General features: G+C 58.5%; 3 protein-coding genes across 3 annotated transcripts; 2 read left to right on the top strand and 1 right to left on the bottom strand.

Annotated features, from left to right (window-relative positions):
- Positions 1-22: 22 nt before the first annotated feature.
- On the top strand, positions 23-4,698 carry ZBTB48 (zinc finger and BTB domain containing 48; the record flags this gene model as incomplete). The annotated part of the gene is made up of 9 exons (XM_042031925.1): positions 23-297; positions 989-1,100; positions 1,476-1,568; positions 1,885-1,971; positions 2,308-2,462; positions 2,618-2,754; positions 3,078-3,242; positions 3,371-3,459; positions 3,547-4,698. Coding segments are annotated over 9 exons (1,410 nt in total), but the record flags the coding sequence as incomplete, so codon positions are not given.
- On the bottom strand, positions 4,595-11,458 carry KLHL21 (kelch like family member 21). The gene is made up of 5 exons (XM_042031926.1): positions 11,405-11,458; positions 9,822-10,870; positions 8,221-8,626; positions 6,676-6,748; positions 4,595-6,326 (listed from the first exon to the last, which is right to left on the bottom strand). The coding sequence occupies exons 2-5, from the start codon at positions 10,861-10,863 to the stop codon at positions 6,033-6,035; spliced, it is 1,815 nt and encodes a 604-aa protein (XP_041887860.1). The 5' UTR covers positions 10,864-10,870; positions 11,405-11,458; the 3' UTR covers positions 4,595-6,032.
- Positions 11,459-11,534: 76 nt separating this feature from the next.
- PHF13 (PHD finger protein 13) lies at positions 11,535-16,132 on the top strand. Its single transcript, XM_042031928.1, has 4 exons — positions 11,535-11,676; positions 12,077-12,178; positions 12,721-13,273; positions 13,674-16,132. The coding sequence occupies exons 1-4, from the start codon at positions 11,638-11,640 to the stop codon at positions 13,898-13,900; spliced, it is 921 nt and encodes a 306-aa protein (XP_041887862.1). The 5' UTR covers positions 11,535-11,637; the 3' UTR covers positions 13,901-16,132.
- Positions 16,133-16,415: the final 283 nt, after the last annotated feature.

Here is a 16,415-nt window from a genome sequence, read left to right as displayed (position 1 = left end):
GGGGGCGGGAGGGGGGCGGCGGGGCCGGGGCCCGGCGGGGAGGCGGCGGCGGCGCGGTGACGCCGCTGTTGCCTCGCAGGGCTCCCCCTCAGCCGCGGAGGAGGCGGCGGTGGGTGGCGGCGGGCGGGGGGACGGCGACGCCGAGCCCCTTCCCGAGAAAAAGGTGCTGCGGAGCAAAAAGAGCCCCCCCGCTCCGGGAAAGGCGCCGGGGAGCAGAAAAGGTACAGCGGTGCCGGTCGAGTGCCCCACATGTCATAAAACCTTTCTCAGCAAATATTACCTTAAAGTGCACAACAGGTAAACGCTCCGGCTTCTCCTTCCCCTTGCGCGCGGGGGGACGCGCCGCCCCCACGGCTCGGCCCCTTCCCGGGGAGAAAAAAGGGCGGCCCCATTTCTGCCAGCTGATCCCAGCACCTCGGCATCCCCCGGGGTGATAAAGGAGGGTCCCCTCTGCCCCTGGGGGTGCTCTGGCCTGGGGGAGGGTTATATGTCTATGAAGGGCGTCCCAGAGCTGCATCGACTGTCCTGGGCTGTGGCTCAGGAAGGCCATGTGAGGGGCTCCTCGGGGGCTGCGCTGGCTGCAGGTGGGCAATGGCAAATCCTCCTGGGCTTTGAGATTCGCCCGGGCTGGGGGAAGTTTCCGGGGTTGCGGGGGACACATGGCTGGGCTCTGTGAGGAGCTCCAGGGTGGATCACCGAGAGCAGGGCAGGGCCCTGCAGTGACGGCTCAAGCTTTGCTTCACTGGTGTTGGGGGAGAATCTTGGCCCTGCAGAATTGGTGTTCCGTGGAGTGCAGCGGGCACCAACAGCTGTGCTGTTGAGGGGATACAAAAGTGGCACAAAAGCAGCTTTAGGGCAACTGTGAATAGTAGCACTGTGGGGGTGGGGGGGGAAGTACCCACCTCACCCTTCCCTGTGACCTCCTGAGCCTGTCTGCACAGATGCTGTTGACAGGCAGTGATGGGATTCTGTATTTGCATCCCCCCAGGAAACACACTGGAGAGAAGCCATTTGAGTGTTCCAAGTGTGGCAAATGTTACTTTAGAAAAGAGAATCTCCTGGAACACGAAGCCAGGAACTGCATGAACCGATCAGAACAGGTATGCCCAGGAGCTGCCCTGCTGGCCTGGAGCGTGGCTGCCATGTGGCAGGAGGGGAACTGGAGCCTTTTCCCAGCCCCAGCCCATGCTCAGCTCCAAACAGACCCCTGTCAGCACTGTGTGGCATGTGTTCCATGGCTGGGACCACCATAGCCAGGGCCCCTGTGGCTGGGACTCAACGCGTGATACACAGCGCAGCCCTCACTCCTGTTTCAGCACACCAGGACACTGTGCTGTACGAGATCCTGCTCCTGGGGGTGCGGGCTGAACGCTGTAGCTGGGTGGCAGTGCCATGTGCTGGGCAGGGGGCTGAGCTGTGGGCTCCAGGTTGGGCTCTGGGTCCTGCAGAAGCTGACACCACCCCATCTCTCACAGGTGTTCACGTGTTCGGCCTGCCCTGAGGTGTTCAAGCGGCGGATGGAGCTGCGGCTGCACATGGTGTCACACACTGGGGAGATGCCGTACAAGGTCAGCAGGGCCTGCATCCAACATCTCTATGGGTGCTGCTGGACACTGGCATGGAGCAGGGGCAAGACTTTCCCTTCTAGAGCAGCCCAGCCCATCAAGAGCTGAGCGCACCAGTTCCCTTCTCTGGTCCGTGATAGCCCACTGAGGGTTGTTCCCTCATCTCTGAGCCAAAATATGGTCCAGGGAGGCACCACAGCCAGAGGCTTCCTGTGGCTGTACCAGGAATCCGTGTTCTACTCCCCCACCGGTCCTCTCCTTGCTCTGAAACCACTCTTTGGGGGCAGCTGGAAGCTGACCCCATTCTCCTGTCTCGCAGTGCTCCTCCTGCTCACAGCAGTTCATGCAGAAGAAGGACCTGCAGAGCCACATGATAAAGCTGCACGGCGCACCCAAGCCCCACGCGGTAGGGATCAGGGGCTTTGGGGAGGGTGTGATCCTGAGTGTGGACCTGGCCTAAGGAATGGCACAATGTTCTGTCTGGCTCTGTCAGTGAGGGGGTGGGGCACAGAGCTACTGGAAATGGACTCGTTTGGGTACAGGAGCAGCCCACAGCCCCAAGCACTGACCAGCATTTCATCTCTGTTGGGCTGTCCCATCTCACTGGGTGTCTCTGAGCCAGGGGTGCTGCCGTGGCTTCTGCAGGGAGGTCCCTGGAGCAGCTGGGGAAAAGCCGGGTCTGAGTGGGGTCTGGTGAGGGTGTACCCCAATCCTAACCCCCTCCTCTCCTGTGGCCTTGCAGTGCTCAACCTGCTCCAAGTGCTTTCTGTCCCGGACAGAGCTGCGCCTGCACGAGGCCTTCAAGCACCGCGGAGAGAAGCTGTTTGTGTGCGAAGAGTGCGGGCACAGGGCCTCGAGCCGCAATGGCCTCCAGATGCACATCAAGGCCAAGCACAGGTACAGTGTGACCCGTGTCCTCCATTATGTCACCCTGGCTCTCCTGGCTGCACTCCCTGCCCCGCAGGCCTGGGGGTTGGCTGGAAGTCGCCCTCTTCCCAGAGGAGCTGAAGCTGACGGAGGCAGAGGTGACGGTGATGTTTCCCTGCCCACAGGAATGAGCGGCCCTACGTGTGTGAGTTCTGCCACCATGCCTTCACGCAGAAAGCCAACCTCAACATGCACCTGCGCACGCACACTGGCGAGAAGCCCTTCCAGTGCCATCTCTGTGGCAAGACCTTCCGGACACAAGGTACCCCTGGGTGTGGCTGGAGCAGGTCATGCCAAGTGCTGTGCTCCAGCATCCAGGACCTCCAGAAAGCAGCTTCCCCAGGAGCAAAGCCATGCTCTTGTGAGTGCAGGCCGATAGTAAGGAAAGCATGTTTTTGTCACCTGCACCGCCCTTGTGGCACAGAAAGGGAGCAAGCTGGCGTTCCTCATGACCCTTAGCTGGAGCAGGCAGCTACTGCTTGTGCTGCTCTTGCCTTCCTGGCCAGCCTGACAGCCCCTGAGATGGGGTGCACGGGCTGTGCTTCTGACTGATCACTCTCCCTGTCTCTCCCCCACTGACGGCAGCGAGTCTGGACAAGCACAACCGGACACACACTGGGGAGCGGCCGTTCAGCTGCGAGTTCTGTGAGCAGCGCTTCACAGAGAAGGGGCCGCTGCTGAGGCACGTCGCCAGCCGGCACCAGGAGGGGCGGCCCCACTTCTGCCACATCTGTGGGAAGACATTCAAAGGTAACGCTGGAGCTCCAGCTCTCAATGGGGCTCTGCAGGAGCTGCCTCCTTCCCGTGGGTGGGTTGGCATTGCTGTGAGCCTGTATGACATGGAGCTGCTGCCTACGGCCTCTCGCTTCCCTTCCCAGCGGTAGAACAGCTGCGTGTCCATGTCCGCCGGCACAAGGGAGTGAGGAAGTTTGAGTGCACTGAGTGTGGCTACAAGTTCACACGGCAGGTGAGGCCTTCCCCGGCTCCAGGGCCGCTGCTCTGCGCTGGGGAGCCAGCCCTCACTGGGTCTCTCCACATGCCCCTTCTTTTGCAGGCTCACTTGAGACGCCACATGGAGATCCACGACCGAGTGGAGAACTACAACCCTCGGCAGCGGAAGCTGCGGAACCTGATCATCGAGGATGAGAAGGACGTGATGGTGGTGCTGCAGCCGCCACCAGAGCTGGAGGTGGGCTCAGCCGAGGTGATTGTGGAGTCGCTGGCCCGTGGGCCACTGCCCGAGGAGGTCCCTGTGCAGAAACTCTGCTCAAACACGAACTTCTCCCCAGCGGACGTGATTGAGCAATCGCTGATTATAACAACAACGATTCCTGAAGACTGTGAGACGTAGTGTGGCCACCCATCCCCTTCTACTGAAACACAGTAAAGTGTTAAGCTGAGCCACTTTCTGCCACACTTGTTATTTTGAGCCCCCACCCCTCCTTTTCTGCCAATCTCCTATCTCAGGCTGCAGGGAAAGGAAGTCACCATGACATTGTTATTGAGTATCAAATGAAGAAATGCCTCAGAATGGTTGCTCCAGTCGGTGTCCATGCGCGGTGTGCAGTGGGATGGGACTTATCTCCATGTCATACTGTGACTCACTTTCTGACGCTGGAGGAGCTGGTGCTGCCCCCCCCCCTTTCCTCCAGCCCTCTCACCCTGCTTGTGATTAAAGCTCACCTTCCCCCACAGAGAGCGGCTCTGCCCTTTCCTTAACTCCTCCGTTTAACTTGTGCCTTATTTCTCCTTTGTTTTGTTAAGCTTCTGTCAGTTGCTGTTTCTTTCCCCTATTATAGGCAGGGCATGACCCGTGTCTGCTCAGCACTGGGATGACAGAGCTCTGGGTTCACTTGAAACACACTCCAGCAGCCACAAAGTGCCTGTGCTCACTAATAACCCGATCCAGGGTTGCTGGGAGAGTGAGAACCGTGGCCTGAGTGGTGCCAGGGTGGGGGAGATCTCTGTGTGTACCCTCCACACCCCAGAGTCGCAGCCATGCTCTCTCCCCTTTCCCCCTCTACTCACCAAGGAGGCAGAGAGGCTCCAGTTCAAGCATATCTGGAATGAGAAACTCCCAATAAAATCTCACTCCAGGTCCCTTCCCCTCACAGAATTGTGTAACAGGTTTTATTTAACTTGACTGCTGCAAGTAAATTTAAAAACAAACTATGAGAATAAAAATACATTATCTGCAAATGTAAAATGCCTTTGTTTCAAAGGATGGAGTTCAACTGTACTTGAAGATTCAACACAATGAATTCTACAAAAAATAAATACAGATCTGTAGCTGCTCAGCGGGTGGGACTGGGGGGTCCAGCAGCGAGCGTGGCCGCGTGCGCCGGGGTGCGTTATTTATAGCTCAGCAGAAATGCCTCAGGCTGCGGCGCCGTAGGGAATTGGCCATTGCTCCCAAAAAAGCAGCAGCTGCCCCGAATCACCAGCCCCTGCACCCCCCGGCCAGGCTCTGCCCGCGGGTTTGACACCAAGGGGACGCCGCGCCAGGCCCTGGGGCCTCCCTGCTGGCACACGGCGGTCTCAAGGCACTGTCAGTGTTCCAGACTGGAGAACAGCTCGGGTTCCCCGTGGCTGAGGGGTGCAGCAGTGTCAGACAGCACTGGGGCAAAACACGTTTCTGTAAAGCTGTGAAGACGCCGATGCTGCGGAAATGGGGCTCGGATGCTCCTCAATCCAGGGGCAAGCCTGGAGGCGAGAGATTGAGTACACGGGGTTTCCATCTCTGGATTCAGTTTAAATGCAAATTTTTCCTCTATTGGCTAAAATTTAAAGACCAAAAAAGAAATGCATCCAGCCACACCTTAGCTTCTGCCACACTTCGGGGTTCTCCTGAAGGTGCAGCACTTGCTCCCAGGGAGCCATGCTACAGGTTCGGCTGTTTGCTTCTTCCAGAAACATTCCACAAGTAAACTGCACGCAGCTGTTCTTCAGCAAAGGTAGATAAACAGAGCCGACCTGGCCAGGGCACTTGGGCAAGTATAAAGGCAAATCTTACACAGGCCAAAATAAAACTGCAAACCTCAAATAAAAAGAGGAAAAAACCACTAAAATAACTACTGTTCAATTCCAACACGTGCACAGGAAGCCTGTCTCCCTCCGAGGCACAGAATATAGGGGGGTGTCCAGACCACTGCCCTACCAGACAGACCCCTCCCAAGAAAGAAACTGAAGGAAGGAGTTTGTTGGCAAATGAAGCATTACAGGGTGAAGGAGCTCCCAGTGAAAGCTGTCCGGTCACAAGCCATAAGCAGCGGTGCTGTGGCATGGTTCAGCACAAGTGCTTTCCCCAGGGATCAGCTCTTGGGTCCCTGTGGGCAGCGCAGTGCTGTCTCCTGCCCTGAAGGGCTAAGGGAAGCAGTGGAGGCCTCGCTGCCTGCAGGCCCACAGCATCACGTCCAACAGCCAGAGTTCTTGCTCCCTCTGTGATCAGCATGGTTTTGTTTCCAAGCACTGGTTTGCCTCAGCCTTCTCCCAAAGCAGTCCAGGTTCCGGATGAGGGACTCTGTCAAGCCGCTTCCTGCGCTAAGGCAGCTCGTTGAGGTTCTGGTTGTGGAGGTTTTGGTTCTGCCTGCTCAAGCTGATGGTGTTGTCCAGTGTGATGCTGTCGTCCTCCTGTGTGGTTTCTGGCATGAACTGCCGAAATATGCTGACGCTGCCGTGCCAGAAGATGGGCTCGGGGAGCTGGCCCACGATGCTCCACGTTCGTGTCTCAGGGTCGTAGGCTTCCAGGACGTCCGAGAGTTCAAATGTGTTATCGTAGCCCCCTGAGACATAGAGCTTCCCGCCAAGCACAGCCACACTCCCTCCAACATGAACCTGCAATGTAACAATAAACACACACTGCGATCAGGGGGTGTTTGCCTGATCCCACAGCTGATCGAGGGGGTGGGTGGGATCTGGGAGCTGTTCCTTGGAGGGAGCTTCACGCCCACCAGCTGCAGGTTGGGCTCTGAACCAGTGCTGCCCACAGCTCTCACATGCTGGGCTGCACACTCTGACATGCCACCACATCTGGGACTTGTCTTCCCAGTGACTCCAACACACTTAAACCAGCTCCACATGCAAGGGGTTCTGATTCTAAAAAGCTCTTGGTTTTCCAAAGGAAAACCCAAAAGAAACTCATTTGTAACACTTAAGACATCCTAGAGGCAGGCAAATGTCCTACCTGAAGCATGGCAGGGATTTTATCCCACTCGTTCTTCGATGGATTGTAAACATCCACTTCAGCCGAGTCGTCTCTGGGGGAGAGAACACAAAATTACTCTTCTGCATTCTAGAAACGCCGCTCGAGTTCTTCGCCAAAGCCAAATTTAGGCGGGCAGGGGAGAGAAGAGCCGGGGAGGCAGCGTAATCCCCCCGGACTTCTCTCACCCACCCTGCTCGCCAGACAGGAGGGCGACAGTGACAGGTGAGGGACGTTTGTGCCTTAGAGACACGCGCTGCTGACACAAGAATGTGTGGAGGACAAGGTCAGGGCAGCTGGAGAGGAGCTGTCAGTTCTTCCAAGACAGTTCTGGTACAGATGGGATCAAGATGCTGCAAGGCAGCTCGAGGCAGGGCCAGCAGCCAGACCAGGGCCTCCTCTCTCCACTCTGGGTCAGCTTTGGGGCAACTGCAGAGAACACCTGAACCTCACTGCTGTGCATTATTTACAGGTATGAAACTAGTCCCAGCATGAGGGATTGTCAGGGCCTTTAGCCTGAGCTATTAAACCAATCTGCCACTTCTACTTGCAACCCGCTCCTCTGCCCTCCAAAGATTATCCCACAGCTCTAAACAGAGCAGCAGCCCGGGCACAGCACGTGAAGTGAGGAAAGAACACCTAACCCTGATTATCTCCCCACTGACTCTTGCAGATGCAAAGTGATCTGAAATCCTGAAGTGTCAATCATTGGTACTTTAAAATGGGAAAGAAAAAGGAAATTCTATAGAATCAGTTTGTGACAAGGAGCTGAGCAGCTGCAACACCCTGGCAGGATGGACTGAAACCAGCTGACCAGAACAGCCACCAGCAAGACACTTGGCTGGACCTGAAAGGATCAAATAAAAAGTCTTGGGCCAAAGCTGCTACTTTATGCAAAGCCAAGAGGAGATTAAAAGAAGATAAGTGCCTGGAGGCCATCACAGAAGTCTCTGTTTGCTCAGAGTCAACACAGGGAAATGAAATGCTCCAGCCCTAGCATGCCTTCCCGTTTATTTTTAATTAAGCGGATAACTGAAGTATTTGCACCACCAGGACAGCTTCAGATGGGTAATTAAGTCCCAATTTGGAAAGGTGCTTAAAAATAGTGACCAATCACTTCATCTTCAGCCCTCTTATCTCTGCTGAGACGCAAGATGTCCTCTCCTGCACTAGAGTTTAACGTTTTCTAGGAGCTTATATGCTTATTTATAGTAACGAGGGGGGCTGAACCAGGAGCTGAAGAAACCGAGAAGCCAATTTCCAAGCAGCGCTGCTGACTTCAGACGGATTTACACCTGCCTGTTCCCCAGCCCTGGGTTACACTCAGACATTTTCACACTATTTTATGGGCAGCTCTTTGAGGCCCACCAGCACAAGCAAGGAGGTGTTACAGCCCTCCCTGCACCATCAGGTGCTGTCCCAACCCAGTGTTCTCCCTCCACCACCTGCAAAATCCACCTTCCCAGGGAAGCTCTGGGCTCTCCTCATGGGGAGGGAGGGAGGGAAGTGATTGCTCCCACTACTCACCGTATGAAGTACATGAGGCCGTTGAGCGTGACGGTCTTCGGGGCGAAGGACCAGGGGGGCAGGTGGCCGCAGTTGACAAGGGACCAGAGGTCACTGTCAGGGTCATAGCACTGCATGACCATGGACTCTTTACCAGCCAGGGAGCCGATGGCAAAGAGCTTCCCACGGCACGAGGTGGTGGAGCAGTTGTCCATGGGGTACAGCATGGGCTGCAGGGCCTCCCAGCTGTCCAGTGTGTGGTCATAGCGCTCCGTGCTGTCGGAGGCAACCACGTAGAGTAGCCCGTCCAGGACCGTGGAGCTGTGGTATTCCCTGGCTTTCAGCATGGGCGACACCTCCGTCCACTCGTTCACGCTGGAATTGTACCTCCAGACGCAGTCGTACAGCCTGGACCCATCCGAGCCCCCTGTGGCACAGCACGACACATGTCAGAGCCGGGCTCCGCGAAGGGAAGGGCGACAGAGGAGAGGGCTTTCGCTCGGCACGTGTGCCACAAGGATTCTAACAGAAGTTTTGCACTGTTTCTTTCCCAGCAAGCCAGGGAGGATTTCTCCCACGTCATTCCTAGTCCATATCCAGCTGTGACTCAAACTGAGTCTTTCACATTTTACTACCTCTGTCCTCCAACCCCAGCTTCTCTCTTTTGCAGCCTGCCCTCCATTGCTACCCAGAAGCTGCCAAGGCAGTGGTGCTGCTGGCAGATCGGGAACCTCCCAGCCCTAACACCGACCACAACAACCCAAGATCCCCAGCAGCAGCCTGCACACGGCTCCCAGCAGGATTGACCTGCCTGGATTCACTCCAGAAAACTCCCAGGGGTCATAAGGGCTTCTGTAAAAACAAGCCACATCCATGTGGTAACCCATCATTTTTACAACCCTGCCCTTAAACCAGGGCCTTGTTTTCTGCTTGTGACTAGAGAACACACAGCTTTTCTGTTCACCTGCACAAGACTTGCTCTTCAAAGCTCTGCCAGGGTGTCTTACACACCCAGGGCACACTGTTCCACAGTAGTCAGTGTCCTGGGCCTCAGTTTGTTGCAGCTGTCACAGGGATGTAGTTCAAAGGAGGCATCTGCATACAGCTTAACAGCCAAATTTACATATTGGTGTCACCTTGACAGAAGTAATTGCAGCCCCAGCAAGAAGGCAGGATTTGTGCAGGGGAAGGTACTGTGACTCACAGGGGCTGGCAAAGGAACCTGGGGCTTCCTGACATGCCTCTGCCTCAAGCATGCACCTAGCTTGTGATTCAGGGGGCTCTGAACCTGAACATCTTCTTCAGAGAGAAACTCAAAACCTTCTTACATCACCCCTGTCCTCAGTGACGGTTAAAAAGTTCTAACTACAAGATCTGTGACTTCTCCCAGCGTGCTCAGCAGCATTAGTCACGACAAAATAGCTCCTGGACTGAGACCAGCTGCTAAATCCAGCACCGACTCCAGGAGTCTCCATGCCTGCTGGCAGGCTGCAGGCACCCAAGCCAAGTCCCAAACTCTCTACTACCCAGGAAAAGCCAAGTGCCACTGCTACAAAGCACATATTTTCAACAGAACTCTCCAGCCCTGAGGGGTGGTTCCCCTCATTCCCTGTATGCCTTACCAGTGACATAGATGTCGTTGCCCAGCGCAGCAACACTGTAGCCCCCTCCCAGGTGCTCGGGGAACTCGGCCAGGTAGCGCCAGTGGCCGGTGCGTGGGTTGTAGCAGTCGACGGTGACAAGCTCATCGCAGTCACGGTCACAGCCACCGACGAGGACAAGGATCTCAGCGAGGCCGGTGGAGGGCCGCGGGCGCATGCGAGCACAGGGCCCCCGGTCGTGGCGGTCGAGGCGGGCAGCCTGGAAGTCGCGGGCCTCACGCAGGAGACGCAGGCAGGGAGGGCAACGGGCCACCAGCGGCTCGCTCTCCACGTGGGCCAGAAGGTAGAAGCGGCGCACAAAGGGCAGGCGGACGTGGGCCAGGAGCTGGGGCAGCAGCGGGGCACGGGTGGCGGGGTCAGCGCGCACCCAGCGCAGCGCCAGCTGAAAGGCAGCCTCCTCCTTGGGGATGCAGAGCCCGTCGTCCCGCAGGTAGGAGAGGAGGCGTGGCAGCGGCAGCCGCTCCAGCTGGGCGCCCAGCTCTCCCACGTGCCGCAGCACGAAGCGGTGGGCGGCAGCCGCCAGCTCCGGGCAGGCGAAGGCCTCCGCAAAGTCCTGCATGTCCAGGGCGTTGGCGGGCTCCAGCTGCCGCGCCAGCCAGGCGCCGCAGGCCTCCTTGACAGCGGGGAACTGCAGCAGGTCGGCGGCGCGCAGCAGGCGCTCGGCGATGTCGGGGCCCAGCCGCCCTACGCGGCCGGTGTAGGCGAAGTCGAGCAGCCGCCCCAGGCACTCGGGCTCGACGCCGTGCAGCCGCACACGCTCGGCCCGCGACTCGCGCAGGGCCCCGCCGAACATGGCGCGGAAGTATCCCGAGGCAGCGGCCAGAACGGCGCGGTGAGCCCCGAACTCTCGCCCGCCAGCCACCACCGTCACGTCCAGCAGGCTCCGCTCGGCCCGCAGAGCGCTCAGACCCCGTAGCAGCGACACCGCGTGTGCCGGTTCTCCCGTCGCCGCCGCCGCCGTCGTTGAGGCAGCCGCTGCCGTCCCGCCGGTGCCGGTCGCCATGCCGTGCCTGCGGGGAGGGCACCTGGGTCACGTCCTGCGCGGACCCGCTGGGACCGACCCCCGAGCGATTCCCGCGGCGGGAAAGGGAGGCGGAGATCAGGCAAGGAAGCGGCGGGCGGGCTCGGGAAGCCCGTCCCGGCCGGGATCTCCCGGGAGCGGCCGCTGCGTAACGCGGCGGCGCTGGAAGCGCGGCCCCGCTCGGGCCGGTCCCAGGGCCCCGTAGCTACCGCGCCCAGCCCCGCGCCCTCGGCCCCAGGCTGGCGCTCAGCAGGAGCCGCCCAATGGTACCGGGAGAACACAAGGCCGGCCCCGAGCGCAGACAGCGCTGAGGGAGCCCCTCTCTGAGTCCGGCTCCGGGTACCGCCGTTAGCGCGGGCGGAGGGGCTCGGCTCGGGGTTGAGGGTCCGGCTCGGGGTAGACCCTCCGGCGCCCTGCCTGGCCTACCACCACCACCAACCAGGCCCCGCAGTGAGCCCAGGGCCACCCCCTCCCGCCCAGGCCCGCAGCCACCCGGTAAGAGCCACCACCGGACCCCGCTCACCGCCCTGCTCCGCTCCCCACTCCGTTCACCGCTCCCGGCGCCGCCCCCGCCCCTCCGCCGCTCCCAGCGCGCCCCGCGCCCGGCACTGCGCAAGCCCGGACTACGGCTCCCGGCGGCCCCGCGCGGGCGGCCGCCCCTTCACCGCCTCCCGCCGGCACCGAGCGGCTCGCGGTGTCGGCACTGCCCGGCTGCCGCCGCCGCCCCGGCCCCGCCCGCGCCACCCGTGCCGGGACATGGACTCCGACTCCTGCGCTTCGCCGTTCGCCCCGGAGGTGAGCTGGAGTCCCGGGGGGAAAAAGGAAGGGAAGGGAGGAGCGGGGCAGGAACAGAAGGGGAGGGGGTGCATCTCCCACCGCCCGGCCCGGCCCGGTCCGGCCGCCGGTGCCTGCTGTCTGCCCCCCGCCTCGGGGCCGGGCCCGGGGCCCGGGGCCGGGGCCATCTTGTGCCGCCGGGGCGAGGAATGGCGGCGGCGCCGCCCCGCCGTGCCCGCCGCGGGGGGGCTGCCTGGGGGCCCGGTACCGACGCCTAGGGGCGATGGGGGGGGGGGGGGGCCCCCCCGGTTCCCCCCCGGGGGGGGGTGGGGGGGCGGTGCGGGGCGCGGCGGGAGCGGCGGCGCCGCCTCCCACTGGCGGGCCCGACCCCGCGGCCGCCGCTCACTCCCGCTCCCCGCAGGACTTCTCCCCCGGCTCCCGGCGGCACCGCACCGTGGAGGACTTCAATAAGTTCTGCACCTTTGTCTTGGCCTACGCCGGCTACATCCCGTACCCGCAGGAGGTGAGTTGCACCGGGGGGCCCTGGGGGCACCGGGGGGCCCTGGGGGCACCGGGCTGGTCTGTCAGACCAGCCGCTCCAGCGGTCACGGCCCCGCGCCGGGCCTGAACAAAAGGGGAACCGCGGCGGCTGGAGGCTCTGGGGACGGGGCGGGTGGTGCCCGGCGTGGGCGGGGTGAAAAACGTTGGATCCGGTATCTCTCCTGCTGCTCCCCGGTCCCGGGAGCTCTGGCTGGAGAAACCCCGAAGCGGCGGGTGGTGAGCATGGAAGCGTCAGCGCCCCGGGGCACGGGAAACAGTGCTCAGCTGCCCCGGGGGATAGGGCACAGCACTCCGGGGGGCAGCACCCCTGGGGACAGGGGACAGCGCACTGAGGACAGGGAGCAGGGCACAGCACTCTGGGGGACAACACCCCTGGGGACAGGGGACAGGGCACAGCACCTCAGGGATGGGGCAGAGTGCCCTGGGGGACAGGCGACAGTGCCTTGCGCCACACGTGTGTCTGCTTCGAGTCAAGCTGTTACCTGCTTCCTAAACGTATTCCAGGAAACACCGCTGAGGAACAGCCCCAGCCCTCCCAACAGCACCGGAGGCACGATTGACAGTGATAGCTGGGATCCCCGCTTCAATGACACCCCCTCCTCTGTCTCCCTGCCCTCCAAGAACAGAAAGAACTTTAGTCAGCTTAAGCGAGCAAAACCATACAGTTCCCTGTTCCAGCGGGCAAAGGCCAGCAACTTCCTGCCAGATCGAAAGCAAATCGATAAGATCAGGAAGAAGAAAAAGCTGAAAAGGAGGGAAACAGAGGTGTCTGCAGAGGAGGACTATGAGGAGAAGCTGCTGGATCTGGAGGCAGAGGACTCTTACGCAGAGACGCCGATGAGCCCCTCGTCGGAGGGCGACCCTCAGTCTGTGACTGAGCACTGCTCGGTGTGGGACTCTGACACCCCGTCCAGCGTCTCCTACCCTGCTGTGACGGCCGAGCAGACAGTGGAGATCCAGAGCGTGGGCAAACGAACAGTCATTCGGCAGGGCAAGCAGGTGGTGTTCCGGGATGAGGATGGCACTGGTGATGACGAGGACATCATGGTGGATTCAGGTAGGTGGCCTGGCTGTTCAAGAGGATTGGCCAGGTGGAAGTAGTGGTGCTGTGCCATTCTCTTTGATGCTTTTGGTAGGGTGAGGATAATGCTGAGGAGCACTGCCTGGGTGGAATTCAGGAGCAGTTGGGTTTTTGGCGGGAGGGATCTGGGTTGGCTCCTTTTGCAATAAATTGAGTGAAAAGCTGCGACTTTATAGAAGCAGCTGGTTCTCCTCTTCTGGATTACCATCTCCCCGGTACTGCTGAGAGTCTCTTCCTGTGCAAGAGAGACCTGGACAAAGCAGCAAAGTGCCTGTCTTTGAAACCCAGGTAGTTAATTTAGCACGAAAGGAGAGAAAATTCCTGGTGTGAGAGGCATCAGCCGCTAAAAATGTATCTCTGACATTTGTCTTTGCAGATGACGACTCGTGGGACCTGGTCACTTGCTTCTGCATGAAGCCTTTCGCCGGGCGGCCGATGATCGAGTGCAACGAGTGCCACACCTGGATCCACCTCTCCTGCGCCAAAATCCGCAAGTCGAACGTCCCAGAGATCTACATCTGCCAGAAGTGCCGGGACTCCAAGTTTGACATTCGCCGTTCGAACCGCTCCCGGACGGGCTCGCGCAGGCGCTTTCTGGACTAGGGGAGAGGCGCGTGCTGGTGCGCTGAGTGGGCGGGTGAGTCGTGGGTGCCGGCCGGGAGGCCGGGGAGGGCTCCCCTGAACTGCTGCTGCTCAGGCAGGAGGGCTGCCCAGCCGGCCTGTGGCCCAGGAACAAGGAATCGCCGAGCCGTGGGCAGCCGGGGCTGGGAGAGGCCACTGGGCAGAACTGCGGCGAGATACCGACTGTCTCGAGGGACAGACAAAGCTCTCTGAGCTCAGTGGAGTTCTGTCTGGTTACGATGACTGGGTGATGTACAATACCTTTGCCATGCAGGTTTTCTCATCTCATTGGGAAACTGCAAATCTTCTCTGTGCTAGGAAACTCCTCCTCCTCCCAAAGAAGGAGGGGAGGGGGAGTCTGTGTGAAGAGTCTGAAAAGTAAATGGCCCTGTGTTTTAAATTCAATGTGATATTATACCTGCCCATTTGTCCATGTAGATCAATCTTAGATATCCTAAGGCTCCGTAGGAGTCAGCATCAGTACTACTGGCCTCTGTGCGATCTGCTTCCGCTTCCACGGGCCTGAGCATAGGGGGATTCTGTCATTTGGCATCATCCAAGTGCAAACGAGACTCGGGGCTCCCTCCTGTGCCAAGGGACAGCGCCCTGGCAGGAAAGAGCAGCCCTTTTCCTGGACAGGCAGCGTGGGGGATTAACGGCATCAGATTCCTTCCTAGAAAGTCTCTTCTTACCCTGATTTTTTTTGTGATTTATTTGCATGATCAGCTCAAATGTGTGTATGGGGGGAAACTGCTCCATTTCCTGTCCCTTCATTAACCTCTACGGTGCTGTTTTAAGACGATGACTCTCCCTTTTCTCAGCCCAGAATTCAAACATGGACTGTAAAAGGGGCCAAAGGAAACGTAGAACCTGGCAGGTCTGGTTTGGGATTTGATCACGTCCAACCAAGTATGACAGCTGAGTTGATTTTTGGTTTTGCTATTTGTTTTTTGAAACTGGACTGTAACCAAAAAGCCAGAATCTTTACTCTATTGGTAGCAATGACACAGATCAGAGTGAAGGCAGGCAATGCAGCTACAGGATGAAGTGCAATGAGGATCCGTCTGGTGTGGAGTGGACAGGAGAGCGCTGAGGCCCTGGCCAGCACTGCAGACAGGACCTCCTGGGCCTCAGCCCACGGGAAGGCCCTTCACGACCATGATGGGAAGTCACAGCTCGTACGCAAGGCCAGGGAGATGCTGGTATTGTTCCTCAATGACCAGACAGATCCACATGGATCACAAATTGGGTTGATATTTCAAGGTGTTTCTCTGAAGCTATCCCTGAGGAGCAGTGTGTGCTCTGTCCAGTCAGAGGCTCAGAGAAGCACTGGCTGGTACAGCAGCTGCAGCCAGACCAGCTGTGCCGGCAGGAACTGTCCCCGTGAGTTCTGCAGTCACAGCATTGGAGCACTGCCTTATCTGAGCACTGGCTCACTGGGAGATGCATCCTGGTGATGACTGAGGGTCTTGCCAGGACACAGGGTCAGGAGCCCTCCTTCAGACATCAGCCCTGGGGCTGCCAAAGCCGTAGGCAGCCCAATACCACAGGGCCTTGGGCCTCCACAGTGTGGGGCAGGGTGACAGAACTGCATGACATGCAACTGTTCCCTCCTGGTTCTTGATAAAAATCCTGTTCCACCAAGCTGTAACAGCTGACTGGGTTCAGAAAACTAACTCCAGCTTCTGTGAAATCTCACAACCACGACTGTGCTGTGCTGCCTTCAGAAGCTACGTGGAACCACCAAGGAGTTTGCCAAAGACTCGCCCCCAACGGCTGCCTGACTGTCCTTTGCAGCCAGAAAAATAACCAAAGTTCTCCAGTGCTGCCATTTCCCCAGAAATGCTTGGGAAGATCCTGGCCACAACTGCACAAGAGTTGGACCTGGTCTGAAATTGGTATCTCTGTGTTTACAGTGTGTCTGCAGTTCAGCTGGATCTCTGTGGAGTGTGTTCCTGAAGCTTTTGTGGAAGAAATGGTGCACTGTCAAGTGAACTGGCTCTTTTTGACAGAGGTTCAACACTAATCAATGTGACTGACTCTTGTTCTGTTTCCTTTTTGGATTTATCCCAGTGGATGGTGTCCAGCACGTTACAGTATCAGCAGAGAGAAATAAAAAAGTAACATCTCCATTCTTTTAGTTCATCACTTTCAGCCATGTATAATTACAGTTTAATTCAGAACTTTATTTTTTCATTAAAACTTTTAATGAACCATGTTTTTTTTCTTAAATGTGAGACAAATGAACAATGAGTTCGTTTTATTCCAAACTCAGGAGTCTGCTGTTATGATTTACTGGTTTGTGAGCTGTTGTGCCAGACAGCAGGAAGACTTGACACTTCAAGTGCTCTTCCTGAAACAATACACTCAGGAAGGGATAGGAGGAGCTGGCAGGTGTCCCCACCTTTCTCTGGAGCAGCTGCTCCTTGCTAGCCTCTGCTGAGAGTGTGGGACATGGTGATGGAGCCGGGTGGCTGGGCAGGGTGGAGGGACAGGA

This window comes from Corvus kubaryi, unplaced genomic scaffold (assembly GCF_017639235.1).
Source record: "Corvus kubaryi isolate FWS band 111438036 unplaced genomic scaffold, C.kubaryi_AGA036_p1.0 37352, whole genome shotgun sequence".
Taxonomy (NCBI): domain Eukaryota; kingdom Metazoa; phylum Chordata; class Aves; order Passeriformes; family Corvidae; genus Corvus; species Corvus kubaryi.
The sequence above is the reverse complement of the archived record's forward strand: the minus strand, read 5'-3'. Positions and strand labels throughout refer to the sequence as shown.